Genomic DNA, 13,128 nt, shown 5'->3' with positions numbered 1-13,128 from the left:
GTAGTATCGAAGAAGTCCAAGAAAAAGAGCCAAGCGAACATGATCGAGAAAGAGCCCGTGCAGGGCTGCCGCGACTTCCCTCCCGAGGACATGCGAGTGCGCAGGCACCTCTTCGGCGTCTTCCACGATACGGCCCGCAGATTCGGTTTCGAGGAGTATGACGCCCCAGTTCTAGAGTCGGAGGAGCTCTACATCCGCAAAGCGGGAGAGGAGATTACAGAACAAATGTTCAACTTTGTGACGAAGGGTGGCCACCGTGTCACACTGCGGCCTGAGATGACGCCGTCATTGGTGCGTTTGCAGCTCGCCAAGGGCCGCTCTCTGCTTCTGCCCGCCAAGTGGTACTCCATTCCGCAGTGCTGGCGCTACGAGGCCATCTCCCGCGGTCGTCGCCGTGAGCATTACCAGTGGAATATGGATATCGTCGGTGTGAAGAGCGTGGCCGCAGAGGTGGAGCTCGTGTGCGCCGCATGCGCGGCGATGGAGTCGCTCGGCCTCACCGCGCAGGACGTTGGCGTGAAGGTGAACTCGCGCAAGTTGCTGCAGTGTGCACTCGCCGGCGCTGGCGTGCCGGATTCTCTCTTTGCTCCAGTGTGCGTGATCGTCGACAAGATGGAGAAGCTGCCTGAGGAGCAAATCCGCGCGGAGTTAAAGGACCTGGCCCTGGATGGCCAGCAGGCGGACGACATCATCAAGACACTTAGTCTCAGGTCTGTCGACGACTTCGACAAGGACCTCTTTGACAAGAACGGCGCCCTCTCGGAGCTCGCAGAGTTCTTCTCGCAGATGCAGATGTACGGGTACGGCGACTGGATCCAGTTCGATGCGAGTGTCGTGCGTGGACTCGCCTACTACACCGGCATCGTTTTCGAAGCGTTTGACCGCAGTGGTGAGTTCCGCGCGATCTGCGGAGGCGGCCGCTACGACAACCTCTTCACTCTGTACGGCAGCCCGCAGCCTGTCTCGTGCGTCGGGTTCGGCTTCGGCGACTGTGTCATCGTTGAACTGCTGAAGAAGAAGAAGCTGATCAACTCGCTGCCGCATAAGGTGGATGATGTGGTGATTCCGTTCAATGAGTCTCAGCGAGGCACCGCCCTGAAGGTATTGAAGCAGCTGCGTGACAAGGGCCGCAGTGCCGACATCATTATGGACTCCAAGAAGGTTGCTCAGACCTTCAGTTACGCGGATCGTATCGGCGCTGACCGTGCCGTGCTGATTGCGCCGGACGAAACGGAGAAGGGCATGGCGCGCGTGAAGATGCTGCGCGAGGGGCAGAGGGGTGAGGATGACCGCGGTGACCCTGTGCCCTTCGAAGACTTGTAGCCTTTGAAACTGCTGTCTTGTGCGCTTCCATCGGCATACTGGGGCGGGTGCATTCCCCTCTTTCCTCTCTTCTTCACGGTCCGTTGGCAGGCAGCATCGCCGCCCCTTCTCCGAGGACGTCGCGCGCATATCACTGTCGCGGCAGCAGCATCAAACACTCGCTTATGTGGGGTTATCTCTTCTTTGTTCTAAGGGCGGCCGCGCTCTCATTTCTTGTTTTCGCTTTCTCAGCGTTGTGCTACGTGTTGTCTCCTTGGTTGTTCCTCTCCACGCTAAGTAAGTCGGAAAGCCCGCACACTTATGGACCCGGTAGGGTGCTGAACAAGCGCCTGTATGGACAAAGATGCACGCACGGTACCATCACGGAGTGTGCGCTCTATGCTCGTGCATGCTGCGCCAACTCGAATCGGTTATGGAAAAAGGATAGGTAGCAGGCAAGACGAGGTGGGCTCTTCATGCAGCGTTGCACGAGTCGCGCTTCGTCTCTCACCGTCGTACATGTGCAAGTTTTGCGTTGCCTCCCTCAGTATCCGTATCTAAGACTCGAATCTCGATAAGGTGTAGCAATGTGCATAAAAGCCCGCTTTCCTTCACGAGAAATGTGCGGCCTCCTCTCTGCTTTTTATCCCTCAACTTAGCCGCGACCCAGCCCCTACTGTCCCTTTCTCGCTTCTTGTCTCCTCACACGCCACAAAACGTGACTATCAAAACGCTTATGTGCCCGCGCTTGCGCAGTGTCCGCCTCGCCTCCCATACCTTAAGACAGACGCAATGAGTGAGTATCAGCTAGATGTCGGTCTCTTGACAGTGACGGATGTGTCCACCGTGAGTGGGCCAATGCGCCGCGAAGAGGATCTCATGAGCTCATGCACAAATGCACTCAAGGCACTTCTCGGCGAGTTTGTCGATTTACCGACGGAGGTAAAGAAGACGAAGTACGAGAGTGCGACGACCTTAGTACAGCTGCCGCAGCCGGTGATGCAGCTGCCTCGCGAGAAGGCGCCGCCAAAGACGAAGCCGCTCACCGCATGGCAGAAGTTTGCGCTCAAGAAGGGTATCGACATTCACCGCAAGAAGGCGAACCGCGTCTTTGACGAGGATCGCCAGGTGTGGAAGGACAAGTGGGGCAAGCGTGCTCGCGAGGACCGCGACAAGTACGACTGGCTGCGCGAGGTGAAGCCTGGGTACATGCCTGCCGAGGATGGCGGCGACCCGTTCCTGGATGACCGCCGCGCGAAGCAGGCTCGCCTAGAAAAGCAGAAGAAGAAGGAGGAGCACAACAAGCGCCGCTCCGAGCACCTGATGCAGGCGCAGGAGGAGGTGAAGCACCTTTCGGCAGCTGCGCGAAACCTCGCCACGGCGTCCAACGGCAAGTTTGAAAAGACAAAGAAGTTTAAGAAGAACACAAAGCGTCTCGCTTGAGCCTCCCGGGATCACAAGTGCGTCGTGGCGGGAGTAGGGTGTGCGGCGAGCGTACCTCATTTGCGCCTGCTTTTCTTAATGAAGTCGTGCGCTTTCTTGCTCGCCACCTCTCCCCGTGGCGCAGAAGCTAGGCGGCCTTGTGTGTGCGCGCGCTTGCACGTGCGTGCGTGTGATGTGAGGAGGAAAGGGCTGCACTCTCTCTCTGTCTCATTACAGGCACTGACAGAGGTCTTACACCCTCACCTGCGTTCTCCTGCCCACAACAGGGATATTGTGGGTGCTCGACGCACATACTTGCACGCAGACGCACTCCGCTGCGCGTTAGGCAGCAAGCGAACGGGAGAGGAGAGCAAGGCGCCGACCACTGTGACGATGCTTGACAGAAGCGTTTTTCTTTTCTTTCTTCACTCCCCATTGGTAACTCGAATAATGCGTTCCCTTTTGTTTTGTGTATGTGTTGGTCGTTCTTGACATTATGAGGTAAACCACCGCACATCGCACGCACGGCATGAGTGGCACGCCCACTGGCGAAGCACATGTTGGGCATCGTGACGCAGCGGAGACTACTTGACGATAGCGTGGTCTGGGGCGGAGAGCGTGAGACTCAGGTGCAAGCGCGGCTGCGCAAAGTGAGCCCGTCTTTCTTTTGTGACTTCTACGGCCACCTTTGACGTGCTCGTAGACCTCAAGAGGCGAAGCTTCGCACCTGCCGGTGGCCCATGGCTCCGCGGGTGCAGGTGCCCACTACTTCTTTTCGCCTTTTATCTATGCTCGTTAGACAACTGCAACGCCTTGCTTCACTGTGTGTCTGTAAATCTGACTGCGCTTCTTTGGCATTTACGCCGCGCGCACAAAAGCGGCTAGGTAAGAGCGAGCGCATCACGCGCGCACAGCACTCAGGGCGGCTGAGATCTCTTTCCGCACGCCCACGTGCTGGCGCGTCTTTTTCGTATGTGCTTGGCTGTATTTTCAGCATCCACGGGCACTGCGAGCGTAACCACGCGCTTGAAGTCACCGCTGCGGTCAGTGCGTGCACAAATCTGCTTTTTCCCTCTCTCAGTTGCTTCTCGTTCTTGCCATAATTCATGGGCTCAAAGCACCCAAGGAGCACCACCTCCGCACCTGCGCGCGAGGAGGAGCGGCAGGCCCACGTCGACACAGAACATCACACCGAACCCCCTTTCTTCAACACAGCAGCGCCGGAGGCGGCAGAGATGCAGGTGACGGTAACTCCTACCACGCCGCCGACGTCGATGGAGCAGGAGGCTATGATGCTGTCGGGAGAGGAGCCGAGCAAGCTTGCGGTTCCACAGCAGCAACACCTGCCCCGCAAGTTCTTCACGATGGCGGAGGTGCAGCAGCTGATTTCCGTAAACCCAGGCCGCACGTTGGTGATCATTCGGGACAAAGTCTACGATGTGACCACTTTTCTCGCTTCTCACCCTGGCGGCAAGTCCGCGCTGCGGCGCAACAATGGCAAAGACGTGACGGACGCCTTCTTTAGCATGCACAGTGCGACGGCAATGAGGAAGCTGCCTGATTTCTTGATTGGTGAGCTAGCGCCATCCGAGAGTACGCCTGCCGCTGCTGAAGAGACACCAACTGCTGCTCTCGTCCCTGTACGTTTGCGTATGGCCGACATCACGAAGGCTCTCAGCGAGGATCCGAACCGGATCATTCTTATTTTTTTCAGCGATGCCTACGACGTGACACCAATGCGCGACAAGCACCCTGGGGGCCTAAGCGTACTGGCGAACAACAACGGTCGCGAGTGCGGCGACACTTTTATGCGCATTCACGGCCTTCTGGCAAAGAAGATGGTGAAGCAGTTCTACCTGGGTCCAGTGGAGGGGCCGGCGCGGAGGAGGTCTCCGCTACGACCAGCGGTTGCAGCCGAGGCAGAATCCGCCGCCATCCCCCCTGCGGGACCCAAGACTCAGTCCACTCGCATTTTGGAGATGGAGCGCGTGAACTCGACCGCTACCATCCGGTACTTCACCTTTTCATGCCCCAAGCCACTCCACATGATTCCTGGCGGACACATCAAACTCTACAGCAATCTGCATAAGGAAGAGAGCCGCTTCTACACCCCATTCAAGACGGGCGCGACGAGCTTCACGATTTGCATGAAGCACTACCCCAATGGCCGCACGTCTGGGTACTTCTTCGACCTGAAAGAAGGAGATGAGGTCTTCTTTGATGGCCCTCTTCCTCCCTCCTGGCATCTCAACACCGATGCCGCTGTGCAGCGCGCTGCGCCGGAGGAGCGGCACGTGGTGCTCATTGCTGGCGGAACCGGTATCGTACCTCTGTACTCCATCTCCTCTGACGCGCTCGAGACACAATTGTCCAGCGTCACCTTCGTCTGCTCCGTCCGCACACCAGACGATCTTATCTTGGCGACAGAGCTGCGTCGGCTTGCCAGCCGCTACTCAACGGCGCTGCCGATTCAGAAGCACACGCTACGTATTGTGCTTCTTTTTTCCCGCGCGTCACCGCAGGATATATCAGTGGAGGCCACATCCTTCGCTTCGCACGTGCTCTGTGGCGGGCGTCTCACGGCGGAGTCTTTCAAGGGTACAGAGATCCGCCCTGCGCAGGCGGTTGTTGTGTGCGGTCCTCCAACCTTCAACGATGCTGTGGCCGCAGCAGTGCTGGAGGCAGGCATCTGCACTGCCACACAGGTTCACCGCCTGTAGGAGAGATGCGAAACGCAATCCCAACATGCACCGCAGGCAGCTGCTAGGCATACGTGCACCGTGGTAAGGTGAGCTTACGCGAGTCATTGAGTCACACGGGGGTGCATATTCCTATTTTGTTCGCCCGCCTCTCACTTTTCGCGCCCTTTCACGGTCACATCGTCAGTGGAAGCGGCTGTGCAGCCTTACCGCAATGTGTCTGGCACTTTTTCTTCCCTTTCCTGCCATACATTCACCCTTCACCCGGATGACAGGGGGGGGTGATGCCGCAGCGCGTGGCATCTCAGGGCCCAGTGCCCCCACTCTGCCTGGGGAGGCCACGCAGCCCCTCCTTCGTCTCTCCCCCTGCCCAATGCCGAGCCGCCTCTGGTGGTGGCGCGGTGAAGCACCTGCCACGTGGGGAGGTCAGAGCGATGTACCGCCCCACTGACGCCGGCGGTCGGGCCCTGGATGGCGCTGCGGCGGAGCGACCTGCGGCAGTGCACAGGCTTGCGCCACCCATATGGTAGGCGAAGCGTCAGCGTGGCTCGAGCGTGTAATCCCACCCCCGGCCCTCGCACTGCGTACGGGGGTGTGGGGAGCCACCCACCCACCCCTGAGGAGAGAATGCACCCGGTGGCGCCCGGCATAGTGGGGGAGCGGCTGTGAGGCGACCTGCGGGGCGCGGGTCGGTGGGCAGAGTGTGAAGCAGGGCTCGTGCTCCGACGGCTGAGCCGGGCGCATTGCTGTACTGACATGTGTCTAGCGCTGCTTCGCACCACGCGATGGAGTCTGTGACGGGACCGGAAGGGGGGAGTCAGAGTGGAGCTCGACTCATATTCTAAGGCAGTTAAATGGACACACGTTAGACGATCGAAAACGTATTTGACACCAAACCTAAATGCGCGAAGAGAAAAGCGGACCGTCACCGAAATCAAGGCGCGTGTATGATCATGTTATTCATGTTACGGCGCTAGGGGATATCCGCTCATGTACAAAAAGTAAAGGACTCCCCCTTCCAGGCGTGCTTGATTTTGTTGCGCGGCAAATTTAACTGTGCTGGGGCACGAGCCGATGCTGGCTTAGCTCACACGTTGCGTGTTATATAGAGGAGAGAAACAACCTGAGGCAGGCGAGTGCACAAGGAAGGTGCTAGCAAGGCGGGCTTGTCTTCTCTCAGGAGGTGAGGCCACATTTGTTCTTGATAGGTTGTCTGCGCGTAGCTACCGCGCGAGCGGACACACTGCCCCTCAGTGGCCGTTCACCCGCAGTCTCTTCTCATTTGTTGTACCTCTTTGGTGCAGGGGTCCGCTGGGCTGAAGAGACACTGAAGAGGCGGATGCCGTCTGTAAAAGCGGCGGGTTTTTGTTAGCGTCGCCTTTACTCATCTCTTTTCTCCACGTCTCCTCACACTGCTTGTACCTCGCCCATCAATGTCGCTTCCCCCCCGCCTCTTCCGCCTCTCGTTTTCCCTCACCCCTTTTGTTTTTCACACAACCCATGGGACTGATACGTATTGTGTAGTTTGACGATCTGCATCCCTTGCGAGTGCTCGTGCAGTTCCGAAAGAACGAAGGAGGTAACGCGCGCTATTAGTGTGTGTGCGTGTGTGTGCTAGGGAACTTCTTTTGAGCGGGGAATAGCGTACATGAAATTAGTGCGTGCGTGCGTGTGTGTGCGCATCCGACCTCCCTTCCCTCCCGCGTTCTAGTTCACAATTTTCCCATCACCTCGCATATTCGTGAGCCTCTACTGCAAACATCTACGAAAGGGACCAAACGAGGAAGTTATCGAACAAAGAAAAACACTAAAGGAATCCCATTCCTGTGGCTTTTCCTTTCGGCACCGGCATCTCCGACTTCCTCTCCATACACAGGCGTGGCGCTCACATTCTCTCCGTTCGCTTACCACCGAGCCCCATCATCGTCAAAGACGCTTCCACATTGCTGTTGCTGTTTTCTCGTTTTGTTTTTCGACCACCGTTTCAACATCAAAAAAGAAGAGCCCCAAGTGACTCTCAAACGGCGAGAAGGGAGAGGGGAGCGCTAGGGCGTCTTTTGGCCTTCCCCTTCAACTAACCTACACTAACCAATCACACACATATACTCTCACTCTCTCGAGCTGTACATCCATTTCGTTCTCTATTTCCTTTTATCTATCTGAATCCTCGTAAGAGGAGTTGTGGTGCTTGGATCCGTGCCACGCAACTGTTTTCGCCTTTGACTGAAAAGGTGAGCGAAAGGGGAGACAAGGGGCGCCGCGCGCTCTCGGCACTTCGCGCGTCCTCCCTCCAAGAAGAGTTGGAGGAGCCCATCTTTTTTTTTTTCGCTACCTCCTTCTCTTTGTTCTTTGTCTTGTCTTACTTTTCTCTCCGACTTCAGCACCTCGTGACTCTCTCACCGAGGTGGACTCTCTCCCTTTTCCTTTGCCTCGTAGTAGAGGAGAGGCAGTTAAGCCGGGACACGGGGTGGTGCGAGAAAAAAGAAGAGGTGTAAAGAAAACAGCAATAGGGGATAACTGAAACGCAAAGGCAGGAAGAAGAAGATCATCTCAAGTCTCTTTTCCTACCTCGCTCTTCTCTTTCGGTTCTTTCTCTCGTACTAAAAGGGCTGTGCGGGGGCAGGGTGAGCTCTGCGGCGTTTCCGTCGGCTTGTGCTCTGAAGTGGTCGTTCGCCACCTCGACGTAGCGGAGCAGTGCCACAGCGACACATACAAAAGTCGTGGACAACGTATTCAACAAAAAACACGAAGAAACAGCGAGATAGAGAAAGAGCGCAAATTGCGGTACGTATTGGTCCTTGTTTCTTTGTTTTGGTGCTCGCAACTCCTTTTCTTTTTTAGTTTATTTCTTGCTCCTCTGGGACTGTTGTGTGTGTGTGTGTGTGTGCGTGATTCCGTGCCATTTTTTTTCTGTCTTTTCTACCTCTGCCTCTTGGACGTGCCGGTGTGCGCCTTCTGTGCATTTTTTCCTTTTTTCTTGTCTTGAAGCAGTCTTCCAAAAGCGTCGATACGGAACCGCAGGAGGGGCAAAACACAGACAGGCGCGGCGGGCACACAAAAACTCAAGGCGGGAGAGGAGGAAGGGTGAGCCGAAGTAGAACAAAAAGAGTGCAGTAGAGATCATTAAGCGCTGGCTCTGTGCGTGTGCACATCGACTTCTCGCACTTGCATGCGGGGGTAAGTTATAAGCACACACACAGACATCTGTGAGGGGAACAAAAACGTATAGAGTCACAGTTGCTTTTTAGTCTGCCGTCCTTTCACACCTCGCCTTTCACTTCGGCCTGGTGTGCATGCGTGTGGGTGTGCTCATCTCCGCCTTCCCGAGTTTCTCATCCGGAGCGCCTTCGCCTTCTACCTTGATTGCGCCGGTTCCGCACACGTTTTATCTCGATTCGCTGTCTTCTATATTTTGACTACCTTCTTTTTCTGCGAGGCCTTCTCTCTCTTGCGTTGCTCGCCTTTGATTTCCCCACTCTCTCTCGCGTTTATTTGTCTGGCTTTTCATTTTTTTTTGTGTGTGTTTGCGTGTGTTGATCAAGGAGCAGGAGAGCAGCGGGAGGAAGAGACATACGCAAGTACCCCTTTCCATCCCAGGTGTATCACCTACGGCAGCTAATACGACGGCGTAGCTTGCATATCTCTGCCCTCTCCCCTTTTCTCTCTTTCCTCATCCTTTCCTTTGCTTGCCTTTCTTCCCGCTTTTTTCTTTGTTTTACTCTTTTTTTAGCCGTCTTGTTTTCTCCCGCCCCTCCCGCATTCCTTCTCTTCACCCCTCTCTCTGTTCGACCTGTTTGCTTCTCCTCCTCTCGATTTCTCTCTGTCGGCTTTCTCTCCTTTCACGTGTTGTGTGTTCATTCTCATTCGCTGCTGCCGCCGCTCTCTTTTCTGTTGTCGTGTCGTATGTTTGTCTTCTTTAGCTGCACGCGTGCGTGTGTGTGTGCTTACTTCCTCTTCTGCGGCGGAGCGGGAACTCCTGTGGGCTGGGTCGCGAAGCGCATTTTGCCCCCTTTCTCTTCCCTCCCCTCTTCTTTCACTCCTCTCCTTTTGTTTCGCTTTCCCTAGGACGGCACTGCTCTGTCCTCTTTAGTATTTTTTTTTTCCTCGACGACGCTTTTCCGTGCTCTCTAGTACCGCAGAAAATACCTCATCTCCCCCTCGCCCTTTGTATGTGTGCGCCTTTTCCCCTTTTTTTTTCGGATTTTACTTGGCTCTCCCGTCGTTCTCTCGGTTGTCTCAAGCGCGTTCCATTACCATCTGCTACACTCCTTCTTTCAGTTCTCCTCGGCTTTACTTTTTCCGACCCTCTCTCCTCTTCCCTTTTGGCGCCCCCTTGTTGTCGCCGTTTTCTCGCTTTTCGAGTCTGCGCCGCTTCCCCGGTCAGCCGTGTCTCTCTCTCTCTTTCGTTGACTAAGCGAGAGGGCACTGCGAAGAGGAGAGAGGGAAGAGCAGCAAAGCGCCGGGCGCTGCCTCAGTCACACGCCCACCACCCGGACTCACGTGGGTGCCTACTTGTGCATCCATACGTTCTAGTTTGTGTGTGGGCGTGCGTGGGGGGCCTGTGTCGGAGGCGGGCTCGTCTTCCCCCTTTTTCTTTCTCCCGCCTTCGCTGGCTCTCTCTTTGTGGACGGGAGGCTGCGTAGTCTTTTTCGCCGGCTTTCAAAAGCCGGTGTTCAGAGCATTCGGGCCAGTGAAGATGCACTCTCGCGAAAATGTAGGCTACGCGCGGCCGGGCGGGGTTGACATTGACCTCCCCACAGAGGGCAGCATCCCCATCTCTCGTGGCTGTACCGCCTCCCGGCGTATCGTCAGGTCGCTCAAGAATCCGCTGGCGTGCGTGATGCAGCTGGTACCGCTGGACAGTGGCGAGAACAGTCGCCCACCTCATCTGCTTTCACGCTTCAACACGGCTAGCATCCCGAGTGAGGCTTCCGTGAGCGAGGTGCGCAGTGAGCTGTGCAGTGTTGCAATGGAGGAGCAGACAGAGGATTCGACATCGTCGTTCTTCGACCATCGACGCTTACGGCATGGTGGCAAAGTAAGCAGCTCCATGAGCCGCAGCCGCGCATCACGGGCGGGGCACGAGATCCGTGCGCGTATGCGCCGCAGCTTTCCCAGCGGTAGCAGTCGCGAGGTGGAGGAGAGTTTCCTCAGCTACAGCGATGACCCCTCTTTCTACGCGTGCGACTCCGACGCGTCTTCGAACTCTGCAGAAACGGAGGGCTCAAGTCACAGCATGTCCTACACAGCCATCTCGGAAAGTGTACCGAGCTGCAGCCTCACCGGCCTGACTGAGAATAAATACGCCGCCACTGGATGGGCGAGCCGTTTCCGCAAGCCCAACGTCCCACCTCCGCATAGGGAGTCGAACAGCTTTGGTAGCATCTTCGGCTCCGGCGGGATTGACCCATACAACGGTGCCAGCGTCAACGCACACCACCAGGCACGCGACAGCGCCGCCGCGGATGTAGCAGTGGGGATAGCGGCAGAGCCTCGCATAGCGGCTGCTGTTCCGCAGAGGGACCCGCCCGTGGTCGTTATCTCCCCTTCCACATCTAGTGCGCGGGTAAACACAGCTCGAACCTCGCATGTCGCTGCATCCACAGCAGCACAGAGCGCTCCAAGTGCCTCGGTGGCGCGGCTCTGTGACGGGGGATTACAGTTCACCGCCGACAACTCGTCTGCGGTCCAGGGTACGGATCGCGGCAGCCCTCTGAGTAACTCCATTGACCAGCGGCCACGCGTACAGAGTGTCAAACTGCTGGAACGTGTCGGACGTGGCACATTCGGCGATGTCTATAGGGCCCAGGACCTGGACAGCGGCAACATCATTGCCGTGAAGGAGATTATTGTGCCACACGACTTCACCAAGGACGTGGAGAAGCAGTTGACCGCTCTCGAGTCGGAGATTCGTGTCATGCGTCGACTGCACCATCCTCACGTTGTGACTTATCTCGGCGCTGTGCGCGAGAATAACTCCCTTCGCATTTTCATGGAGTTTGTAGGGGGTGGCACTGTGGGCAGCAAGCTGGAGAGCGTCGGCGGTCTCTCCGAGGAGAAGACGCGCGACTACACAGCCCAGCTGCTAGAGGGGCTCGAGTACCTGCACGTCTCGCACATCCTTCATCGCGACCTGAAGGGTGATAACCTTTTCCTCACAGAGGACGACCAGCTCAAGCTGGGCGACTTTGGGCAGAGCAAGGAGTTGGCGGACACCCTCATCACGCGGTCCGTGCAAGGTACTCCAAGCTTCATGTCACCCGAGATGATTGCCTGCTCTGGATACTCGTTTGAGGCAGATGTATGGTCGGTGGGGTGCTGCGTCATTCAAATGCTCACTGGCAAGCCGCCATTCGCGAACCTCGACAACCAGATGGCGGTGATGTTCGCCATCATCAGCTCCAAGATCGAGGATCAGATTCCGGCATGCGCCTCCGAAGGCGCGAAGGACTTTATTCGCATGTGCACCAAGACCAACATCAAGGATCGGTGGAACGCCTCGCAACTGCGTCGGCACCCTTGGCTCCTAGGACAAGGCGCTCCAGCAGCCGCCACAGCATCCGCAGCAGTGACCAAGGCTGCCGGTGAGCGGAGGGAGGGCGCTGGTCACAAGCCCATCGCCGCGCACCCGCCGCTGAAGACTAAAGAGCCGGCGCACCCGAATCCACACCCTGGCAAGCCTCCTCGCTCCATTCTTTTAGACACCGCCGCCCTTGCGAAGGCGAAGGGCGGCGACGACATGACGAAAGATCCGAGCAGCAGCAGCCCCGGTGGGTATCAGTACTCACTCGAGGACGAGACGGGCGACCACGAGGCGGGCGGTACTACGAGTAGCAACCTTTCTTCCTCCAAAAGCGAGACGCCGAGCTCCAAAAACGCGGCGGCGACCAGGCATGCGGGCGTCCCTTTTTCGGGGTCGTCCCCACTCAGCGAAGGCGCGTCGATGGAAAGCCGTCACAGGTCACCTATGGCGTTACCGGAGGCTTTGCCAAGTGGAGGGAGGCTAGACCGCACGCACGAGAGTGCCCATAGGGCGACCCCGGGGCAGGGTGATTCGCTAGTGATGGTGAGACAAGAGGGTAGTGGTGGCAGCGGTGCACGGGGGCGGAGGAAGTCGCCACCGGAGCCGGCGCAGCGGCCGCAACGGCCTGCGCACCTGCACAAAGAGAGATCGCCACGCCACCGAGCGTTGATGACGGGAAGCGCCGCGGCTGTGGAGTCTTCGTCGAAGAGACGATCGAACCCGAGCCCGGTGTCACGCGCTCTTAACACACCTGTTCATAACCGGGCCAACCTCAGCACTTCTCCCAGCAAACAGCGTGCCGATCTTCGACCGGCAGGCTCGTCGATCTACCGTGTCTCGGGCGTTGCCAACCAGCCGAGCCGCACCACACCGAACAAAACTTCTTCCCCCGGAAAGAAGCGCCAAACGACGGCGGTACGGGCAACTGGGCACGCACTGAAAGACGATCACAAGGCGTAGCCGGCGCGGTACGCGCCCATATGCGCACGTATAGGCGTCGCTGTGAGAGGCTGCGTACCCTAGTTGTCGCGTGCTGTTCACTCGGCTGCGTGATGCTATCCATGGTCACCACTCTCCGATGTGCAGTTTTCATCGCTTTTTTTCTTCCTATCACCATTGTTCATTTTAGGCGTTCACTTCCGTGGCTCCCTACTGTTACGTGTACGTGTGCGTTTTTTTTAC

At 57.1% G+C, this 13,128-nt stretch overlaps 4 protein-coding genes across 4 annotated transcripts in view; all 4 read left to right on the top strand.

The window, feature by feature from the left end:
• LINJ_30_0650 (putative histidyl-tRNA synthetase) overlaps positions 1-1,323 on the top strand; it is a gene marked incomplete at both ends in the record, with an annotated part of 1,422 nt that extends 99 nt beyond the window's left edge. The window contains one exon of the mRNA XM_001466873.1: positions 1-1,323. This exon is cut by the window's left edge and continues 99 nt beyond it. Within this exon, the coding sequence (XP_001466910.1) occupies positions 1-1,323 (1,323 nt within the window).
• A 771-nt stretch (positions 1,324-2,094) lies between these two features.
• LINJ_30_0640 (putative ribosome biogenesis regulatory protein (RRS1)) lies at positions 2,095-2,745 on the top strand (the record flags this gene model as incomplete). Its single annotated transcript, XM_001466872.1, has 1 exon — positions 2,095-2,745. One exon carries the CDS (start codon positions 2,095-2,097, stop codon positions 2,743-2,745), a length of 651 nt encoding a protein of 216 aa, XP_001466909.1.
• Positions 2,746-3,830: 1,085 nt separating this feature from the next.
• Positions 3,831-5,444, top strand: LINJ_30_0630 (putative nitrate reductase; the record flags this gene model as incomplete). Its single annotated transcript, XM_001466871.1, has 1 exon — positions 3,831-5,444. The coding sequence occupies one exon, from the start codon at positions 3,831-3,833 to the stop codon at positions 5,442-5,444; it is 1,614 nt and encodes a 537-aa protein (XP_001466908.1).
• A 4,675-nt stretch (positions 5,445-10,119) lies between these two features.
• LINJ_30_0620 (putative protein kinase) lies at positions 10,120-12,906 on the top strand (the record flags this gene model as incomplete). The annotated part of the gene is made up of 1 exon (XM_001466870.1): positions 10,120-12,906. One exon carries the CDS (start codon positions 10,120-10,122, stop codon positions 12,904-12,906), a length of 2,787 nt encoding a protein of 928 aa, XP_001466907.1.
• Between the last annotated feature and the right edge of the window lie 222 nt (positions 12,907-13,128).

This window comes from Leishmania infantum, chromosome 30 (assembly GCF_000002875.2).
Source record: "Leishmania infantum JPCM5 genome chromosome 30".
Taxonomy (NCBI): Eukaryota; Euglenozoa; class Kinetoplastea; order Trypanosomatida; family Trypanosomatidae; genus Leishmania; species Leishmania infantum.
The sequence above is the reverse complement of the archived record's forward strand: the minus strand, read 5'-3'. Positions and strand labels throughout refer to the sequence as shown.